We start from the raw sequence: 23,313 nt of genomic DNA on the forward strand, positions 1-23,313 counted from the left end.
TGCTCGGACCTTCTCTGCTGGAAAGGGACGTCTCTCAGGTAAGTACCAATGTTCCATTTACAAACAGTTTTTATTGCTCATGTTTGTGGTTTCCTGGAAACTGCTACGTAAACACCCTGGCATCCTTTGGAACTTCTCTACTACCCGTTCTATTGTATGTAGTACATTTGATCTGGGCCTTTCTTTTAGGGCTTTATCACACAAGCCTCATTCTCACCGCCACCATGTTAGTTAAAAAGTTGGTATCACCCTGGCCTTGGAAGGAGTGAAGATGTGGAAGGCACAGTTCTACCATGCCTCATGCCAGAGGCAGATGAAAGCCTCGCCCTCCATCTTAACTTGTACCACCATGGCCTCAAAGGGAGAGAAGGAAGAGCCAGGCATATCTCCACTATGCCTAGCCTCAGAGGCAGATGAAAGGCCTTCCCTCCATCTTAAATGCTACCACCCTGGCCTCAGAGGGAGAGAAGAAGAGGCAGGCACAGCTCCACTATGCCTAGTCTCAGAGGAAGGTGGAGGACCCTCCCTCCTTTCCAACTGCCATCGCCCTGGATTTGGAGGGAGAGAAGAATCAGCAGTATCTGCTGGACATGATCCCCTTCCCCACTGCCAATCCCTTCTTTTGTGTCATGTCTTTTTAGATTGTAATCCTGAGGGCAGGGCACTTTCAAATTAACAATCTGTAAACCTCTCTGAGAGCCTTTGTGGCTGAAGAGCAGGGTATGAGTGAGTGAGTGAGTGAGTGTGAGTGAGTGAATGAATGAATGAATGAATGAATAAAAGGAAATGGATACTAACTGGTCTGGGAGCTTTCCTTATTGCACATCCCTTAACTAGCACAATGGGTGCTGTTTCTGCCATCAGTGGTTGCTTGCACTATCCCTTAACCCTGCATCCCTGCTCTATGCCCTACCTAGCATGCATTTCCTTTTTAAATTTTTTATTTGTTATGCAGTTTGGCAATTTTGGCAGTGTGAGATAAGAAAGAGTGGCCGAAATTTTCTCTCACTGCAAATGGATCAGAATTGCACTGACTGCATGGCATGTTCTGAAAGCAAGACACAGTCACAGGAATCAAGTTATGCAGCCAGGAGCCGGATTATCCTGGTCCTTTTTTGCTCCAGTCCAAAGGACTGGAGAACATTATTGGCGTAGCTTTGGGCACGTTGGAGTCGTGCATCGTTTGAATGCCATGCCTCCAAACAGTGCACTGTAGCAGGTTTAGTAAAAGCAAATCAGAAGGGATCTGACTCTTCTTTCAACATTCCTTTAACTCTTCTTATTTTTGAGAAACTAAATTTTATTACATTGGACTTTACAGTCAATTTTCCATTCATTGATATATTGAATTTGCTATTGTTGCCATTTCTGTTTGCAAGTGAATCTTCTTGCATCTCTAACCAGAATCTCTTTTCCTGTACCTTGCATCCATTGTTCCAGTTCTTATTCTCTGGAGCAGCAGAAAACAGCTTGCTTCATCCTCAGTATGACACCCCTTCAAATACTTAAACAGGTCTATCATATCATATCTTAACCGTCTCTTCTCCAGGCTAAACATACCCTTAGTTAGCACAGTGCAAAATAAAATAAAATTAAAATAAAAAATAAATAAATGTAGTCTCTCCTTGTAGGGCATAGTTTCCAGACCCTTCACCAGTTTGTTTACCCTTCTCAGGACAAGTTCCAGCTTATCAACATCCTTTTTGAACTCTGGTGCCTAGAACTGGATACAGTATTCCAGGTGAGGCCTGACCAAAGCAGAATGCAGTAGCACTATTACTTCCCTTGATTCCCTTGATACTATACCTCTATTGATGCAGCCTCATTAAGCCAGGTGTCTCCCATCCTATATTTATGCATTTCATTTTTTTTGCCCCAAGTGCAGTACCTTACATTTCTCTGTGTTGTAATTCATTTTGTTACTTTGGTCCAGCTTTCTAATCTATTTAGGTCTTTTTGAATTTTCATCCTTTTCTCTGGGGTATTAGCTGTTCCTCCTAATTTTGTGTAACCTCAAATTTGATATGCATGCCCCCCTATTCTTTCATCCAAGTCACTGATAAAGATGTTGAATAGCACTGGACCCAGGACAGAACCCTGTGGCACACTACTGGACACTTCTCTCCAAGATGAAGAGGAGCCATTGCTGAGCACCCTTTGGGTTTGGCCAGTCAACCAATTAAAAATCCATCTAACAGTTGTATTGTCCATCCCACATTTTACTAGCTTGTTTGCAAGAATTGTGTCTTTGTCAAAGGCCTTACTGAAATCAAGATATGGCATGACTCCCGCATTCCTTTCATTTACCAAGATGATAATTTTATTGAAAAAAAATTAGTCTGGCACGACTTGTTTTTCATAAACCCATGTTGATTTTTTGTGACTATGGCATTCCCTTCTAAATGTTCACAGATTCTCTGTTTAATGATATGCTCTAGAATCTTTCCTGGTATAGATGTCAGACTAACTGGCCGATAATTGTTGGAATCCTCTTTTTGAAGATGGGGACAATGTTTGCCCTCCTATTTAATTGGTTGACTGGCCAAACCCAAAGGGTGCTTCTCCTGTTCTCCAGGAGTTCTCAAAGATTATTGCTAATGGCTCTGAGATTACATTTGCCATTTCTTTTTAATACCCTTGGATATATGTAGTTTATCTGATCCAAGAGACTTAAATTCATTTAGATTAACCAGATATTCCTTTAGTGCTTCTTTATTTATTCTGTGCTCCATTTCTCCTATTGCATCCTGTGCTCCATTTTCCTCAGTTTGGGCACCATTTCCCTTTTTTGAGAAGACTGAGGAAAAGGTGTTGAGCAGTTCTGCCTTTTCTCTGTCCCTGTTAGCATTTTCCCATCTTCTCCACGCAGTGGCCCTACCATTTCCTCTTTTCTTTTGCTATGGACATACCCCCAAAGCCCTTTTTGTTGTTCTTAACCTATTTAGCAAGCCTGAGCTCATTCTGCGCTTTAGCTTTTCTGACTTTACCCTACATGTGCTAGCAATTTGTTTGAATTCTTCTTTGGTGATTTCCTTTTTTCCATTTCTTACACATGCCCCATTTAAAACTTAGTTCAGTTGAAGGTTCTTTAGTCATCCATCCTGGTTTCTTGAGACACTTCCCATTTTTCCTCCTCGCTGGAACAGTTTGAAATTGTGCCTTCAGTATCTCACTTTTGAGAAACTCCCATCCATCCTGAACTCCCTTCTCTCTTAGTATTCCTGACCACGGGATTACCCCTAGTATTTTTCTGAATTTATTGAAATCAGCTTTTCTAAAGTCTAGAATGCATGTCTGACTATGCCTGGCTTCTCCGTTCCACTGTATAACAAACTCCAAGAGAACATGATCACTCCCAACTAAGGATCCCACCACTTGCACCCCATTTACCAGGTCATCCCTGTTGAGGCCGAAACAGATGGCCCTGATAGGGACGGGTTCAAGCTGCCCCTGAGAAAGCTAGATCGGGGCTGTGGCAACCCCATGCCACAGCCCCAATTTGACTTTTTGGCAGCCAAAAGAAGCAACAGAAAACCGTTCCTTTTTGAGCCAGCTAAAAGCCATCTTTTCTGTCACTGCTGCGGCTTTGAAATACTTCTGTGGCATGTGGCATATAAACACCAAGCCACCAGATGGCCACAAAGTTGCCTGCTGAGTGGTTGAGTGAGCAGCTTTATGACAGCTTCCTACCAGCTTGAGGGCGTGCATCATCTAAATGACATGCCCCCAAGCAGCAGAAAGCCGCCGCAAAGGGGCTGTCTGTTTCATCCCTTGGTTAGGATCAGATCTAAAATAGCTGATCCTCTTGTTGCCTCTTCTACCTTTTGGACAATTAAATTGTCTTTTTGAGGCAAGTGAGGAGTTTGCTAGATGTTAAGGTTTAGACTGAGTGTGGCTGAGATGGTTTTGCCAGTTCCTTCCTCTGAAATATACCCTATGAACCTGGTATTTTTTTGGTGGTCTCCCATCCAGGTACTGGCCAGTTGTTTTTTCAGAGACTACAAAAACATTTTCAAATCCTGGACAGAGAATTTAGTTCTTAAGTTCTCATCCTGAAAACAGTTGAATAAATAGTTCTGATTCCTAGGTATCCTGGCAACAGAATACTTGGACTATTTTTGAGGCTTGACAATTTGGATTCTGCACCATCATAGAATCATAGAGTTGGAAGAGACCGCATTGGCCATCCAGTCCAACCCCCTGCCATGCAGGAAATCCAAATCAAAGCATCCCCAGCAGATGGCCATCTAGCCTCTGCTTAAAGACCTCCAAGGAAGGAGACTCCACCACTCTCTGAGGGAGTGTGTTCCACTGTCGAACAGCCCTTACTGTCAGGAAGTTCTTCCTAATGTTGAGGTGGAATCTCTTTTCCAGTAGCTTGCATCCATTGTTCCGGGTCCTGTTCTCTGGATCAGCAGAAAACAAGCTTGCTCCCTCCTCAATATGACATCCTTTCAAATATTTAAACAGGGCTATTATATCACCTCTTAACCTTCTCTTCTCCAGGCTAAACATCCCCAGCTCCCTGAGTCGTTCGTCATAGGGCAAGGTTTCCAGACCTTTCACCATTTTAGTGGTGAAATCAGTTTTGTTAATGAACATTCCAAGGAACATTAGATATATTCATTTGCATAGCTGAAGGAGTAGATGCATATCTGGAGATACTAAGGCAATTGGGTATTGCAGTGTTGTTTTTATCATCATGGTGCCTTGTGGTAGGGATTGCACAAGTTTGAGCCAGTGTGGCAAGATAGTGGTGCCTCAAGAAAACAACAAGACAGAATTTTTTCTAAGTTAGTCAAGGGGTGATGATACAGGGAATTCTATAATTCAGAACATTAAATGGTTAGTGTGATAAAGACATAAAGCTATTAACTGTAAATTTTAAAACACCTGTTTTTAAGCCAAGCTTTAAAAGCCTGTGCGAGAGAGTGCATTCCAATGTAAATCTCAGTAGAGTGTGTCTATTAATAATATATTTGTCTGTAAAGTCTTTCCACAACGTGTTCAGGGCTGGCAGGTAGCTTGTATATAAGTATATATATGCCGTTGTGGTGTGTCAAGCCCAAAAAACTGTGACTTGTGTGTGCTCTCTTTCTACCGCACACAAATTGTCCATGATGCAATGTGTAAATAATGGAGAATGTGAACTTTGAGAAATGAAAGTGTTATGAAATAGTCTTTTGTTTTTGAGAGATAATCTCTTTGGGAAAAGTCCAGAAATAGTGTATCATGTGCCTGACATTACTACCTAATGTCAGTTGTCATGCACAATAATTATTTCTTTTTCTTACAACTTGCAGAAACAATACATCATGCTACACATTAAAGCTGATAACTGAAACTTACTCCAATTATTGCTGCAACATAAAATGATACACTTCTTTTTGCTTATCATATTTTGTGTCAATCTCTTGAATTGACTGATGCCTTGCTAGGTTTCCTAGCCTGTAAGGGAGCACCCAGTGAGAACAATGTATGTGGCCCTGTATTCTTGTATTATTAGTTAAATATTAGGATTCATTGGGATCCACCATTCTTAGCTTAACCAGCAGGTTCCTTTCTGATTTACCCATTCTCTGCAGATGTGTTGAACACCACTCCCAAGGAAGCATTAAGGAAGTTCCCTCTGTATTGATGGCATATTGTGAGCATGCCACCTAAGTTGTTCCTGATGGTATTGATGCTCAAGTCAACCTTGACTGATGATGACCCTGTGAATAAGACACCTCCAAGACACCCAGTCCTCAACAGCTCTGTTGAGGTTCTGCTGTGGCTTCCTTGATTGAGTCTATCCATCTGGCATGCAGTCTTCCTCACTTCTACCTTACCAGTCATAGTTGTTTTTTCTAATGTGTCATTAGAGTGTATCATTTCATGATATGTCCAGACTATGAAAGTCTCAGTTTAGTCATCTTGGCTTCTAAGGAGAATTCTGGACTGATTTGCTTTAGGACTCATTTGTGTTTTTAGCCATCCATGATATCCATACAACTCTTCACCAGCACCACATCTCAAATGAGTTGATTTTCTTTCTATCGGCTTTCTTCAGTGTCCAACTCATGTATACATAGTGATGGGAAATACGATGGTATGAACAATCCTAACTTGTATATCTTTGCATTTCAGGATCTTGTGTAGCTCTTTTGTAGCTGCCCTTCCCAGTCCTAGTCTTCTTCTGATTCCTTGACTGCAGTCTCCATTCTGATCAATGATTAATGAAAAATCTATAAAGCACATGCTAATTTTCATCTGGAATTTTCATTTTTCATTGAAAGATCTGCATTGGCTGCCAATTCGCTTCCGGGCACAATACAAGGCGTTGGTTGTTATCTATAAAGCCCTAAATGGCTTGGGCCCAGAGTACTTGGAGGACCGCCTCTCCCCATACAATCCGCCCCGCACACTCAGGTCAGGTGGGAAAAATCTTCTGAGCGTTCCCAAGACAAGATTTGTACTAATGGCGCAAAGGGCATTCTCTGTTACGGCCCCGCAATCTTGGAATGCTCTCCCTGAGAAGCTCCGCTTAGCCCCCTCCCTGGAGTCGTTTAAGAAGAACCTGAAGACTCATTTATTCTGTCAAGCCTTCCCTCACATGTCTTGACTGTTTTTCCCCTATGTATTGTGTATTGTATTGTATTGGATTTTTAGATTGATTAGCAATTTTTTAACTGATTCTATGAGGATTTTAATGATGTACAGTTATGCTTGGTTTTATTTGGGGTGTTCTTCATTGTAAAATTTGTTTCCTTTTAATCTGTAATGTATTGTATTTGTATTGCTTGTAAACCGCTGTGATCGTGGGAACGGCGGTATAGAAATAAAATCTCAATCAATCAATCAATCAATCAATTTGTGCTCCATTATTCAATGTGCATTTGCAATGTGTTCCCTAATGCTTCTTTGTTTCCTGAACCCAGCTTGCTCATTTTTCACTCCATGTATGGTAGGAATCTTTGCTAGAGAATTTTGAGCATGATTTTGCTTGCTTGGGAAATTAATGCAATGGTCCTGTGGTTACTGCAAAGTTTTGTGTCTCCCTTTTTTGGAAATAGGAAGGTATATTGATGTTTCCAATCTGTTGGCCATTGTTTTGTTTTCCATATTTCTTGGTAGATTTTAGTTAGAAATAAGGTTGATTCTCTCTCTGTGGATTGCAGCAGTTTCTTGATCCTAGTCCCAATTTTCCCACAGTCTTTGGTTCTTTTCTGCTTTCTGCTGTTGTATTCTGCTCACATTTTCACTTAGAAGGAAGTAAGAGTTTGAATGGAAATGTGCAGTTTATGTGCACAAAACCATATTGAATCCTGGGAAGAAAGTCAGGGTATAATTAATGATGATGATGATAGGTTTGATTATAGAATAAGAAGTTATTTAATTAGTACTTGTGAGAATATATTTTACCTATACTATTCTTTTTCACCTATCCTCTTTAGAAAATTTTGAAATCTGATTTAAATTTTAAAAATTCAACTTCATTTCTTTTAAAATCTGACTTTTGTCCACCCTATTGGGAAATACGTAATCCCTTTGCCAAGTGGATTTCTGTGTGCATTAGTAACTACTAGCATTAGTAACTATATAAATGTTATAGTAAAGCTCTGTATTTTACTGTGATGTTGCAATGGGGTTTGATGATCCAGATGCTGGATTTTGATAGTGCATACCTGATAGGTGTGCATTAAAACCTAATTGAGCTGTGTTCTTGAACAAGAACAAGTGTTGCAATATTTCAAGTGGCTCTCGTGAAGAAAATTTTAAATACTGTATTTGTTTTACTAAAGAAATGGTGTTTTAAAGAACCATAAAAATCCAGGAAAATAGAGAGATTTTTTCCCCAGCATGACCTTCTTTAAATTTTACAGTGGATGAAATGAAGATTTATTTTTAAAAGACAGTATGTAACAGAGATGAGAATCATGTAACACTCCAGATATTGTTGGACTGCAACTCCCACCTTCTCTAGCTAGCTTAGCCAACAGTGCAGCAGCATCTGGAGGCTGCATGAACCCCAATCTTGATATTCAGCAATAGAAGATGATAATTCCTCTGTATTATGCTGCAAGGTTCAATGTTTTAAATGTTATAAGATGAGCAATATCCAAATATGCCATAGTCCTTATATTATGTGTGTAGGAGAGTTTTTTCCCCCTGATAAGACATGTGTAAATATAAAAGGGACAAGATAAAAATTGAGTCCAAAATACCCATATTTTTTGGTTGATAGTATTAGTATTATGGCTTTATACTATACAGTATTCCATAATGCTTTACTGATTCCAAGGCATCTAACTATAAACATATGCCAGTCAACTAGATCAGTATATGGATAGAATAATGGGAATTTTAGAATGTATTTTAGCTCTTTATCATCCGCAATCTTTGTCTTTCTTTCTTTAGAACCCTTATATCCTACTATCACATTAAATTTCATGGGTTGTGCTGTGTAAAACCTGAGATAGTCCCACCAACAGCAGAGTCTGTCATCAGGATGAGGAAGGGAATAATTCCCTTTCCCCACAGAATACCTTCAAAATCTGTTTTGGAGACCGAGGTGTAGGAGGTAGCAGCATGAAAAAGAAAGGAAACCCTGTTTGTCAGAGCAGAAGCTGCCTCACAAAATATGGATTTCAAGAAAGCAAACACAAAGATACAAGCAGATAAAGCCTTAAAATGCAAAAAACTTGCTTCTTAAGATCAGTTAAAATCTGTTGTAATTTTTCCATGAATAAAAAGGCTACCAGTTTTTGGATGGCATTTATATGATAGGAATGTTTGCAAGCACATTTTTTGGAGAATAAAATCAATCTGACTCCCATTTAGAGGACTGCAGTAGGTCTCATGGAAGAGGTATGTGAAGAAGAGCCTTGACAGATGGCTTTTGAGCAAAGGTGGGGAAAACCTGGCCCTTCAGATGTTTTTGAACTACAAATCCCTTTCATTTTTACTGGGTAGAACTGATGGAACATGGAGTACAACTGGAAAGTCACCGATTTAGCAACCCTGCCTTACAGCACAATCACATTAATACAAGAATAGCCACTCCTTTGAATCTGAATTTCAAATCAAATTCAGTATCTGAATTTCAGATCATGAAAGACTTCAGAGGTAATTGTATATGAATTTCTGCAACGCTTTCAAAATCAGGATTAAATATCTGAATAATTATGTAGTTATTCCCGCATCTAAAATAGTCATACTTTTATCTGTAATGAAGTCAAGCACTATGAATGAAAAGATCTGGCAACAACACTGTAGTTGGTCTGAACACAACAATAGTAGAGATTTAATTAAATGGATTATGTAAATTATTTCCACTGTAAAGATAATTTCCTGAACACTCAAGTAAATAATGTTTGCGTTATTAATGGAATTGATCATCATTGGACATGCTGGTGGAGGCTTCTGGAATTGAAGTACAGAACAGCTGGAAATTGAAAGGTTAAGAGCCCTTGGTTTAATGGATTTAGCAAACAGGATAGTAGAACTAAACCTAAAAGATTAATGGGATATTCTGAAATTAGTGAGCGTTCATAGTAAGGCAGATGAGCAGCATTCCATTAAGACACCACAGTGAGTGAACTGGTCTCACTATTGGGATGTGTGGGATGGGAAGTTGAATCCTATCTGTTTCCCAAAATGAAATGGATGAATATGTAACGAATTCAAAAGGGAAAAGGTGAGAAAATATCAGTCCTATGACATCTAGAAGAGTCTTCCTCAAGATGGTGCTTCCCCGAAGTTATTGTTTTTATTATAATCATTTATTTATATAGCGCTATCCATGTACATGGTGCTTTACAAACATAATAAAACATTTATAACTGTTTCAATAATATAAAATACTAAAATACAATGCAAAAAAAAGCTACTCACACAAACACAAAATGCAGAATAAAACATAATCAGTACAGATAATCAATTATAGTAAAAATATAAATCTGAAATTCCAAAAGTTTTAAAAAACAAAAAAGTTTTCAATTTGGATTTAAAAGCAAGAGAAAGTGCAGTTTGCAAGTTTATGGGGAGGTGATTCCAGGAATAAAAGGCCACAAGAGAAAAAGGACAAAGCCAAGCCAAGGAGGAGGAAACCCTTGGCTGAGTGAAAAGACCAGAATTCCCAGAGCTCAGATTTCTAACAGGTTGGTAAAAAGAGATAAGAGCTGCAAGATGAGGAGGAGCTGGGTTATGCAGGGCCTTGAATGTCAAAATAAGGAGCCTGTACTGAATTCAAGAACCAATGAAAGGATATGAAGAGTGGGGTAACATGATCAAAATGATGAGCCAAAAAGATAATCTTAGGAGCAGAATGAAGACTGAAAGCCAAAGGACTAAAATGAGATAATGGAAGACTAGTCAAATTACAGTAATCAAGAGGAGAAATTAGTAAACCATGGACTAAAGTCTTGGTGGTGGAAGCAGAGAGGAAATTCTAATGATGTTACAAAGAAAAAATCAACTTGATTTGTGTACAGCTTCAATATGAGAAACATATTGGTTGGAGATGATGGAGACTGTACAGTATGTCTATATCTGGAGAACACCAAATTGGGGAAAGCTGATCTAAGAACTGTTGCTGAGGTGACTGGCAAAGTGTGTATATTAGAATTTATATAAGTGTATATATTATATACAAGAAAGGAGCGAGTAAATAAAGAAGATGGAATGTAGGTCTGTGGCTTGTTACACGCTTGCCTTTATGCATATTTGTTAAAACGCTTTTGATGTTGCGCAGCGCGTGAGGCAACAAGTCAACGTTTGGCACCAGATTTTCCACCTTCGTGACTGTAGTCAGCAGCTTGTGGGCTGGAGAAACACATCTCCCTTTCTCAGTGAGCAAAGAGACACTGTCTACAACAGTCTCTCTCAGATGAGGCTTTTATTCTTAGAAGTTCCTCTGTCTACAACAATATAGACATCGACACCAACCACCATCCACACTAGTAACAGCCCTCTCTGGGGTGAAATGCTCATCATGAGGCCTACTAGGCCTTGCCTCTCCCTCTGGGGCCACAAAGGATCCAGCCTTCCACCTGAGGGACTCTCAGATTGGCAGCATCCTACAGTACTTTACAGCACTTGTTGACTATCTTTTTATGTCACTTCCTGTTTAAATGCCTAATCATTATGGCTCACAGTAACCCTTTCATGCCTGGTTACTATTAAAACCCACATTGTACATTTTCCTTGTGACTCTGTATCCCAACAATCCCCTCCAAAAATGAACAATGTGTGTTTTCATGAACCTTCTCATTCCAGACAGTACCTCAGGCTTTCAGCTTGCGCTTGCGGTGCCATGCCCAATTGCACTGACAACATCTTGTGTCTGTCTACCTGTAGGGCCTTTGTGAGGATGTCTGCAACATTGTCCTCCGAACTAATATAGACAAGATTCAATACACCGTTTTGCACTAGCTCCCTCACATTCTGGTACCTCACACCTATATATTTCATCCTGTTCTTTACGTTTTCTGCTTCAGACATGACAATACAAGACTGTGAGTCCTCGTGTACAACAGTTGGATCTGTACACTCCTCACCCAAGTGTTCCAGCAGTTGCCTCACCCACTGCACTTCTCTTGCCATCTCAGATAGTGCAGCAAACTTCCTATTACAGATCTATACAGATCTGGATGTTCAAACACTTTATCAGACTCACTATTGGTATAACCAGGGGTCATTGGGCTCTTAACTACCTTGGCACTCTCTAAACTGCATTTTTCCACCAGCCTCTCTATCATTTTGGTCTGACTCAACAAGATCCTGCCATCCTTAGTCCTCTCCACCTCAATCCCAAGATAGGCCTTGAGGTTTCCCAGGTCCTTCAACACAAACTTCTTTGCCATCTCCTTCTGCACAGCCTTAACTTCCTGCTCAGTCTGAGCAGCCACACATAGGTCATCTACATAAATCACAAGTGTGATCCCTCCTTTCGTGTACACACAAGCATCTGCAACGCTGCGCTTGTATCCCAGCCTCACCAGCTCCTTATGGATACAGAGGTTCCAACAGTGTGCACTCTGCTTAAGCCCATAAAGAGCTTTTCTGAGCTCGTACACCTTGCCTTTCTTGGTATCATCAAACCCTGGTGCTTACTCATCCAGCTGTGCGTTCAGGTAAGCCGTCTCAAAATCAAAATTCCTAACTATCTGGCGCTTCCTTGCAGCCAATGCTAACACTAATCTGAGACTTTCTGGCTTCTCGGAGAAAATGTCTTGTCAAAACTCTCAAAACACTGCTGAGAGAATCATCTAGCCACCAACCTGGCCTTATACTTGTGGGTTCCACCTGGCATCTTTTTCTTCTTAAACACCCACTTGCAACCTACAACCTTCCAGTCTTCTGGCCCTTCTACCACTTCAAATACCTCCCTATTCACCAAGGATGAGAACTTGCACTCCATGGCCTCAAACCATCTCTCCTGCTCTTCCCTGGGATAGGTAAGAAGCTCCTGATAGCTCTCCGGCTCATCAGCCATAACAGTACACATTTTGACATTCTGCACCACAAAATGATCAGGTGACCTTATGGCTCTCTTAGTCCTCCTGGGGATTATTATCTCTGTATACCCCCTATCATCCTCACTGTCACTATTTGTCTGCACCTCTGCAGACCTTTGCATCTGCAGATGGCACTTTCACTAATTTTCTAGAAGTGATGGGTGAGATCTGTGTACCTGTGGGTTCCCTGGAGGTGCTAGGCTGGCCATTTAGCTTAACCTCTGGTGTTCCTACCCCTCCAGCTCCAGTATTGACTCCTTGTTGTCCCATTCTCACAAACACCTCCTGGTTTGTGTGGATATTCTCTTACCCAGAGTGTTTTTCAAAATTTGCACTCCTGGACAACAGGATGCGGCCATTTCCCAGGTAAAACCTGTAACTATTCCCCTGATACCCCACAAACATCAGTCTCTGCCACTTGAGGTCACCTTTCTGAAATTTTGGGGAACCAATACATTGGCATACTGCCCAAGCACCCTTAGGTAGCTTAGGTTGGGTGTCCTTCCAAATAACATGAAGTAATGTGTTTATTTCACAGCAGAATTCCAAACCCGGTTAGTGATGTGGCAGGCAGCCAGGATTGCTTCCCCCCAAAGTCCTTCTGGGGCCCCTGCATCAAGCAGCATCAACCTTTATCTGTTTTAACACCCCAATCTTTCTTTCTGCCAAACCGTCTTCCTGAGGAGTGGCAGCATTAGTGGTGTTATGGCGGATGCCCTTCTGTTTCATCCAATTGTTCAAGCTTTGGGACAAAAACTCACCGCCCCTATCTGTCACCAGAGTACCAACCTTGTATTCAAATTCCCTTTCCACCATCTCCACCCAGTTCTTGAATGTGGCAGCAGCCTGATTCTTTTCCCTGAGTGTGTAAGCATAGGAGTATCTGGTGTGCCTATTGACAATGACCATCAGATATCTACTATTGTCCACAGATTTAGTGAAGGGACCGGCCAGATCAGCATGCACCATTTGGAAAGGTCTCTGGGTGGTGCATTTGCTTTTCTTGGCAACAGGAAAAGCCTTTAGCTTTATCTTGCTGCACATAAAAGAATCCAGATGATTTCTGCAGTCATTCAATTTCAGCCCAGGACAAACACTTCCCAGTTTCTCAAACTAGTGAAACTAGTGTGTCCCAGTGCCCTATGAAAATAGTGTGCACAATTTGGGTGCAAAGGCACATCACTTACTGTAGAACACTGCATGGTCATCTAAGAAATATAATTTGTTGTGCTTGTATGCTTTTGCACAAACCTGCCCCCCTTTAGTAATGACACAGTCATCCCCCCTCAAAATGTAGGATATATCCGTCTGTAGTCAGTGAGGACACACTGACCAGACAATTTTGCAGTTGGGGAGCACACAACACGTTCTCAAAGTCTTTAGCAAACCCAAGAAAATACACAGTCCCCATGTCCCTTATTTGGCTTGAACCTCTGTCAGCCAAACCCACAGAGGCTACACATGAGGGCTTGTAGTTCTTCAGCAAAGACTTCCTGTTAACTAAATGATGGGTTGCTCCACTGTCAACAAGTCAAATGTATCTGGCTTTAGTGGCAAGATGGGCTTGACAGTCACTGTTCTTCACTGCCGATACAACTCCTTTCCAGTTCCCAGGAGACCTGTGGTTTTACTTCTTTCTGGCAGCAGGTGGATTCTTGCAGTTCTTCTTGAGATGACCTGGCTGTCCGCAATTGTAGCATCTCCTGACTTTGCAAATAGCTGCACTTTCGGCTTGTTGAACTGCCTCTGATGATGTGTTTGCTGACCTTGGCTCGGCTGTTGCTGTCTTTGAATGCCTTTCTCAAAACACCATCTTTGGCATTCCTCCAAGACACGTGTCGACACCAAGTCCACTGAGAGCTCGTTCTCTGGAACCCCCTGTAAGCTGTACATGATCAAATTCACTGGATAAGCTGCCTAGCAAGATGTATGCTTTTTGTTCTTTAGCTAACTTTATTCCTCTGTTTTCTACCTCTAGGTACAGATGTCGCATCTGGAGACTGCCCCTTTTGCATCTTACATGCATACAGTCTCTTGCTGCAGAGCATTTTCAACAATGCAGTGTCAGATTGATGCACTTCTTTCAGTGCATTCCAAACCTCCTTGGCAGATACCTTATCCCTTACATGGTCTAACTGACTGGGCTCCAGAGTGAGACATAACGTAGCTCTGGCTCTTCTATCTTCTTCAGCATTTTTGACAGTTAAACCTTCTTCAATTATATCCCAGAGTCCTTTCTTACCTATGTATAATTAAATGACAGCTGGTAGGAAGGAGATGGAGAAGAAAGCTATCTGATGTGCAGTAATGATGATTAAAACAGGCATTTGCTAGAACATTAAGAATCCCTTGATCCAGAATCATACCATTTGTGTGGATACTGTAGTTCTGTGAATTGTAAACTCTGTACTGTAAAGGATATGAAGGACGAACCACTGGAAAACAAATTGAAAGAACCTACAAAATTCCAGTAGGCATAACCATTTGTGCTCACCCTAAAGGCTGGAAGCATGAGGAGGGAACTACATAAATATGGCTGTGTGATGTCTGGGTCAGGTGACCAGGTTGGGGATGTGTGCGCTAAAAAATGCAGACAAAAATGCCAAAGATGATGAAAAGGCAAGAATTAAGGTACAGAATTAACTCTTATCTAAGTAAATAAGGTAAGTGCTGTACCTTAACATTTATCAAAAAAGGAGCTGCCCCCTTCTCTGAGTAGAGTGGTGAAAGATGAGAGCTTAGTCCATCACAGGAGAACCTAAAAGAAGCACCAACCCCTTTTGCTCTTTCAGTGCTTACCCCCCCCCCGCCGTGTAAGAGAAAAAACGCGAATGCTCAAGCTCCATTCAAATGAATGGGGTTCATGCCCACGGCGGTGTGACGGCGGTGCATGAGGCGCACGCCATGGGAGCGCACCGCATTCATACAAATGGGACGCATTCATACAAATGCCCCTAGTACCCCACGCGCTCACACATGGTTTTGGGCATATGCTCAAAGCTGCGTATAGCGTGCCCGCGTATAACGCGGGCGCACTGTACAGTACTCTTATTTGTAGGGCTGCTGAATTCATACTGAAAATTTGAGGAAGGCACGAATCCCATTCACATGTACAGCCATCGCAAAATACGTGCACACACGGTACTATTTTTCAAGCTCTTTGCTAGTTATTGATTTATCATGGTACAATTGTGTCAATGGGATTTCTTCTGCAGAGGAAAGATATTGCAGGTTAATTGTATCTAGTGTGTAAGAGGTGCTACTGGAATTCTCTGATCTGATCTATCTGTGTTGAAAAAGCGTCAATTTTTGCAGTTTTCTTTCTTTTAAACCTTCAGTCTCTGAGTCTCTGTTTCAGTGACTTAAAAGTTATATTATCAGCTGCTTTGGAGCCTACTAGTCACCAGAGTCAATGCATATCCCTGAGAGGTTGTTTTTATTTTATTTGTGAGCTGTTAGATGCTCCCATGATCTCTTTTTTGAGTTCTGGAGCAGTCATAGGAAACAAGCAGCTTTTGTCTTCCCAGTATTATTCTTGCTGTCTTGAGTTTCTTGAAGCCAACTCCATTCTTGATCCCTTTCAGTCCGGTTTCCGCCGCGGCATTCTACAGAGACATCTCTCACTAAGATCTTGAATGACCTTTTACGGGCCAAGGCTAATGGCTTTTACTCTGTTCTCATCCTTCTTGATTTATCTGCAGTCTTTGACGCAGTGGATTGCTGACTTCTAGTTAATATACTTTCTGTTCTCGGGTTCTCAGACTCTGTTCTTGACTGGTTTAGATCTTATTTGTCAGGCAGATATTTTGCAGTGGTCACAGGCGGTCAGACTTCGCCCTCTGTTCCCTTATCTGTTGGAGTTCCCCAGGGCTCTGTTCTGGGTCCCCTTCTGTTTTCTCTCTACACACTGTCCTTAGGTAAACTCATTAGCTCTTTTGGTTTTTCCTACCACCTGTATGCCGATGACACCCAGTTGAATCTTTCCACCCCTGACCTTTCTCCAAGACTTGAACAGCAAGTTTCGTCTTGTCTCACAGCTGTCTCGCAGTGGATGCGCCATCGGCGTTTGAAGCTCAACATGTCCAAGACGGAGCTTCTTGTCTTTCCTCCTAGGTCCACCCTTCAACACTCCTTTTCTGTCTCTGTGGACGACCTTTCTATTCAACCAGTCCAGCAAGCCCGCAGTCTTGGTTTTATCTTTGATTCTTCTCTGTCGTGTATCCCTCAGATCCAGACCACAGCCAAGGCTTGTAGATTCTTTTTATACAGTATTGCCAGAATCCAACCATATCTCTCCGCCTCTACTGCCAAGATTCTGGTCCATGCCAGTCGTATCACGACTTGATTTCTGTAACATCCTCCTGGCTGGACTTCCTCTTTCTCACTTCTGTCCTTTAATTTCTGTCCAGCATTCAACTGCATGCATTATCACATCCGCCCACCGCTCTGACCATATCTCTCCTTTGTTGGCATCCCTTCACTGGCTCCCCCTCCCTTTCTGTATTCAGTATAAGCTCCTGCTGTTGACATTTAAAGCCCTCCATGGATTGGCCCCTCCTTATTTATCAGACCTTCTTTCTCCTCACATTCCCACTCGGGCCCTCCGTTCTGGTAGTCAGAGTTGGCTGTCTCATCCCAGGATTTTCTCTGCCCCATCTCGGTTTCGCCCCTTTTCACTTGCTGCCCCTCACTCCTGGAACCTTCTTCCCCCGCGAGCAAGGGCCATCACTTCTTTAACTAGCTTCAAAACGGAGTTGAAGACCATCAACCAGCTTCAAAACGGAGTTGAAGACCATCCTGTTCAGAGAAGCGTTCCCAGGCATTGCATGATTGTCATTTGCTAATTTATGTTCTTTTTGTTGCCTGTTTTATTGAACCATTTCCTGTATTGCTATGTATTTTATATATATTATCCTATTATTTCTCAGATTGTATGCCATAGGCAGGCTTACTCTTACATATTTATTGTTTTATGTACAGTGCTGTGCAAATCTACAGCACTATATTAATAATAATAATAATAATAATAATAATAATAATAATAATAATATCCTGCTATTCTCTCATCTCAGGCCTTCTCTTTTCAAAAAGTTATCTTTTTATATCACAATTTCTTTCCACATTCTGCTTCTCCCTCAGTTTCCCTTGTCCCATTGTTCAAGTAATAAGGAGTTATTTATGCTGCTTTCCATGATCTCCCCTCCAACAGGTGTGATACAGTAGAAAAGGAAAACAAATTTAAATCCTTTCCCTGTGATCCCACTGTATTTATAATGAAGGTAATATGGCACAGGGATTACAGTGGTTCAGGTGGTTGAGATACTGACTCTGCTGACTGCAAGATTAGCAGGTTGGCAGTTTGAGGCCCAAGTGCCGCATGATGGGGTGAGCTCCCATCACTAGTCCCAGCTTCTGCCAACCTAGCAGTTCGAAAGGGTGCAACTGCAAGTACAGTGTGCCCGCGTCATGCGCAGCTTTCAGTTTATGCTGAACTTCCCAACTTCGGTGGGAAGGTAAACAATGTTCTTGTGCAATATTCTGTGCAGTCATGCTGGCCACATGATCACAGAGGAGTCTCTGACAATGCTGGTTCTTTCGCTTAGTAACGGAGATGAGCACTGCCCTTTATGGTCAGACATGACTTGACAACCTTGTCTGTGGGGAATACCTTTACTTTTTTAATATGGCATCACCCACCATCAGCCATGGCTCCATCCTCTTGTCAATATGCAACTGTTTCTATTGAATGTGGAGTACAGCAAGGACACTGGTCCTTTTCTAATTACATTATATGCAGCCTTAGTGTCTTTGTGATCTACTCTCTGTATTGTTTTCTTCAGTGCGAAAATAGGTAAAATAAATACAGATAGGAGACTTTTAGTTCTATCTGTCAATGAGCAGCTTGGAGCTCTTCCATCCTTCCCACCTTTACAGGTTTTTTCCTCATGGAAAACCTGGGAAGAATATACATCCAATAAAACATTATCTGTGCCCATTGTAAAATTATGTATATAGCAATTGCTTAATAAAGGCATATCTGGAAGCACCTTACTGTCCAAATTAATAAAAGAATCATATGCCAGTATAAGAAAGCACATGCACATTGTCTTATGCAAATCTAAAAAGCCTTCCATAACTAATTTTTTGTTAGCATCCTTATTAGTTTACATTCTTTGTCTTTTATTTGACAGGCTCTTCCTTCTTCCATGGTGATAGTAGCAATATATTGCCCAGTGATAGCAGCTCTCTTCGTTGTTCTGAAAATGGTAAATTACCGTTTGCACAGAGCACTTGATGAAGGTGAGATTGTGGAGAGGAATGCCAATGAATGCATGGACCGGGGTGCAAAAACAGAACAAGATAATTCTTCTGCCAGAAGAAAGGACAGTAATGGACCTAGGTAAGCAATCTCCAGTCTTTACATTTTGGCACATAATAGATTAATAAAATAGATTATTTACTGTTATGACATAAGGCTTAAATGCATTGTCTTATGGGTGAATTCTAGAATACATTTGTTACATTTCTCTCTGTCCTTTAAAATAAAAAAGCACTCAAAGTAGCAAATAACATTGTTAAAAACAAAGTGAAAGCTAAAATAATAATTAAAATAAAAATATTTTAAAACAATAAAACCATTAAAGTCAGTAATCAGTAAACATCAGAACAGTTTAAAAGGCACATTTGAAGACATATGTCTCCACAGTCTTGGTAAAAGCAGTGAGAATGGGAACCAATTGGGTATGCCTTCCACAATCTTGGTACAACATCAAAGAAAACCTGTCCCATGTGCTGTCAAGTGGGCTCCTGCAGACAGTGGTGTTCTTAAGAGGCCTCTCCTGCAGATCTTATTCCCTAGGTAGCCCTTAGAGCTTTGAAAGTTAAAATCTACACTTTGAATTGGCCCAGCAAGCAATTGGCAACCAGTTGAAATCTTTCAGTATCACTAGTATCAGTATAATAGGATCTCTCTGCCATACACAAACGTAAGAGTTTAGCTGCTAAATGCTACACAAACTGAGCCTCCCAGAAAGTCTTCAAGGGTAGCTCTAGCCTGGAACATATACCAGGACAACATGTGTGAGAAGATCGCATGAGTATACAGATCTGATATTTCCTGTAGTTCCTTTTTTGTGGGTGACTAAGCTAATGTCCATGACAAGATCAGAACTGTGCATGGGTTTTCAGTCCAGGCTAATATTTCTGGGGGAAACCTAATACCACCATATGTTACATTAGATTGCATTGTGCAAGTTACCTTTGGGCAGGAACAGACCGCCACATAAGGGTGGATTGGGACCACCCTGGAGTTGGTCACTCCAAAGACATGGCAAACACATGCCATGGCTGCAGTCTGCCTTGACACTTACCTAAATCGGAGCAGAAAAGATATGCTCCTGTTTGGCCCATTAAAGGGCCCCAAAGCAACCCCAGAGCAGCCTCTGGGCGCTCCAGGGGCATGGGGCATGTAAATGTCACACCCCCGAAGCATCTGGAAGCCACCCATGTCTAGTTGGTGAGGGCAGCTTCCAGATGACTTAGGGGCATGCAGGATCTAAATGTCATGTGTATCAAGGCTTCCAAATACCTTCTTTTCCAGCTTCCCAGGCTACTTTGAGCCAGGTTTTTAAAATGTTGAGGATCTGCTGTTTCCTAGCTGCTTCCTCTTGGGTTTCCACATGTTGCATGCTTCATTGGATTATGCAGGGCAGAGAAAGCATAACACTGTTGAACATAAATTTTAATGCTGAACTAGTGTAAAATACTTGTATCCCGTCTAGAATATTTTTGTGTTGGTTCAGAACCACTCATCTGGAATATGGTACGAGAGCATAGATACACACAGTTCCGAAATGGTTGCAAAAACACATTTCAAAAACTCGGACTTTATCACTCATATCTTTAAATCTCACCCAGTAATTTTTTCAGAGCTGACTTGAAGGAGAGAAGTAAATCAAGATGAACAGATGTGCTTTCATCCTTAAATCTCTGGATTGTATCTCATATTTATATGATATGTCTGCAAGAGCTTGCAACAAATATTTAATTTGAAATGTGTTAGGATCAGCATTTTAAACAATAGGCTGTATATGGTTCAGATTATAACATAAAAGTAATATTTATGTCCATTTCCACATCAGCATTTCAAAGTATCTAAAAACAAGACTGTTGACCTTGTATTATATTATTTTCTTTGGCTAGTGGTTAGCTTCAAAGGACAAAGAAATGTTACATATGAGAATTTTCTAATCTTGATTTACAACAATTTCAATATACTGAATTGAAAGGCAGAGAAATCTTAAGTGCCAACATCCATCAGAAGGGAGATCTAACCCCCCCCCCCCCCCCCATTACCCTGTTAGAAATTCTTCCCAGTCCCTGCCCCCACAAGGGAAGCTAGCTATCATGATTGGGGAGAGGGAGAATAGCTGTGTCTATGGTGATCCCAGAAGTTATATCGCATGGCAGGACACACAACTACAACACACCCACAGCCTTTCTCACTTAGTGAGTTGTTGAAAGAAATGGTATGAATCAAAATGAAGTATTTAAGGTTTCTTATGTGTGAAGCTTTCCTACTTTATGGAGATTTGATATGGTTACAAGCTTCACATTTATCCATTCTTTTAAAAATAGTTAAGATATATCTGCCCAATAGCCTGCTTTAAATTTTTGTGGAGAATATCTTAGAAGAAAACAAGCACCACTGCCTCTCGCCTTGTTTGGAAAGAGTTGAACAAAATCTCTGCTGCTGTTTTAACACTTCGCTCAATAAAGATTTCTGTCTGCAGTAGTGAATTTTATATATTATAAATAGATGAGCTAGTTACTTTTGTTGAAGCAAGTTTCAAGTGTGCTTTTTGGATTAATTTGACACAGATTAACTAAAATAATACTAGAATGTCTTAACTTGATCAAATTTTAGCGATCCTGGTGGAGGGATTGAGATGTCAGAGTTTGTTCGAGAAGCAACTCCACCGGTAGGCTGCAGTTCAAGAAATTCCTTTGCTGGCCTAGACTTAAACAATCAGGTAGGATTTAATTCTAAAGCAACTGCTGCTGTTTCTATACCATTATAGCAACTCCTACTTTTTTCCTAGTTACAGTCAGTTGAAAAATTCTCCAAAAGTAAAGGATTTGCAGGTTTATCTTTATTTTTAGCTTGATTTTTATTGTTTGAGGGCAGTTAATGTTTTGTATTTTCTGAAATATTCTTGTTGCTGGGTTGACTGATTACTTATTTTTGAAGATTTTAGACAATTTTTGTCTGCAGCAAAATTGCAAGTGTCTAGAATAGTTCAATAAAAATGTTTTATTAAAATAATATATTGAAGCTATTCCCGCAATACAGTAAGCATTTTTGTTGCTGCTTTGGCTCATTGAAATGCATAATGCACTTTAAATTTTGACAATAATAGAAAGAAGCTGAGTCTGCTTTGGATTTCAGTTTAGAGAGAGAGGCAGAATATTAATAAAAAGGAAAGATACTAAATGTTTTGGCATGCATGTTAAAGGAACAATTATTGCAAGTTATTTATTTTGCATATCTAGTGAAAAGAATTATATTTAACAGCACATAGGTGTTTTTATACTATTATTTTAGTTATTATCTGTTGAGAAGTTTCATGATAATTTGTAAACTACTTTCTTTTTCTCCTTTCAAAAATGCATTCTGGGAGGATAAGTCACAATGTGATTGGTTTATTGCAAAGTGAAAATAAGCAACAATAAGATTTATTAACATTGGTTTTACAAGGGGACCTTATTCTTTTTAAAAAAATTCTTTATTTTGTAAGTCACTTTTTGTCCCAATTTTTTTGGGGGGGAAGCAGGATTTAAGTTGTTGTTGTTGTTGTTGTTGTTGTTGTTGTCGTCGTTGTCATCGTCATCCCACTACTAAACCAGGGAGAATGGGCAGAAGAAGCCCTTCTGCAAGTAAGGGAAACATTAGGTGGAAATCAATGTGGTTTCCGCAGTCTCTTTTATTTAGGGAGGTAGATAAATGTTTGTTTATTTGTGAAGTTCATGTGTTGAATTCCATTTTAGATTGGACCTGGTTTATCTCGTCGTGGAACAGCAGCTACCATTAAAGGTAAGACTATTTCCTTAAACTCATCTTCATGGAGTCTTATCAGTCACTTTTCATAACAAGGAGCCTTTCCATTTTTCCATTTCTGTTACTTTGTTTTGTTGTCATTATTTGTCATCAAGCAAATTCAACTTCTGGCAACTCTATGAATTAGAGATCTCCAAAAATACATATAGGAGAAATAACAGACTGTTTAGGAACAGTCAGGTCCTTGAGATCTAGTAAGAACTTCAGCATAACTTTACAAAAGGCAACAGAACATTACATCATCCTATTTGCCAGCATTTTCCATAAAATTGATTTGACAGGAGTTATTTTCCCCCCTTCATTTTTTCTCTTGGCTGCTATACAGTGGTGCCTCGGGATACGAAATGATCGGGTTACGAAATTTGCCAGTCAGTGAAAAACCCTATCTTCAATTTATGTTTTAAAAGTCTTCGTGCTGGCATATGTTGGCCAGACACTCTAGAAAATTAGTCTTCAATCTCGAGGTGACGTGCAATACCGTGGTGCCTCGGGTTACGATTAATTCGTTCCGCCATTCCTTTCGTAACCCGAAATTTCGTTAACCCGAAACACTTTTCCGTTAGCACTGGAAAGCCCTATAGCTGCACTCTTGCAGCATTTGGAATTTCGCGCCGAAATGAATTTCGTACCCGAAAAATATTTCGTAACCCGAAACAGTTTTTGCCAATCCAACTTTTTTTCGTTATCCCGGAAATT

The 23,313-nt window shown here is 40.6% G+C and overlaps 1 protein-coding gene across 1 annotated transcript in view; it reads left to right on the plus strand.

Annotated features, from left to right (window-relative positions):
- PCNX1 (pecanex 1) overlaps positions 1 to 23,313 on the plus strand; it is a 145,337-nt gene that overhangs the window by 18,101 nt on the left and 103,923 nt on the right. The window contains exons 2-4 of the mRNA XM_042459931.1: positions 18,692 to 18,900; positions 21,427 to 21,532; positions 22,548 to 22,593. Coding sequence (XP_042315865.1) covers positions 18,692 to 18,900; positions 21,427 to 21,532; positions 22,548 to 22,593 — 361 coding nt within the window. The remainder of the gene's footprint in view (positions 1 to 18,691; positions 18,901 to 21,426; positions 21,533 to 22,547; positions 22,594 to 23,313) is intronic.

The sequence above is a fragment of the Sceloporus undulatus genome, chromosome 1 (genome assembly GCF_019175285.1).
Source record: "Sceloporus undulatus isolate JIND9_A2432 ecotype Alabama chromosome 1, SceUnd_v1.1, whole genome shotgun sequence".
In the NCBI taxonomy this organism is placed as follows: domain Eukaryota; kingdom Metazoa; phylum Chordata; class Lepidosauria; order Squamata; family Phrynosomatidae; genus Sceloporus; species Sceloporus undulatus.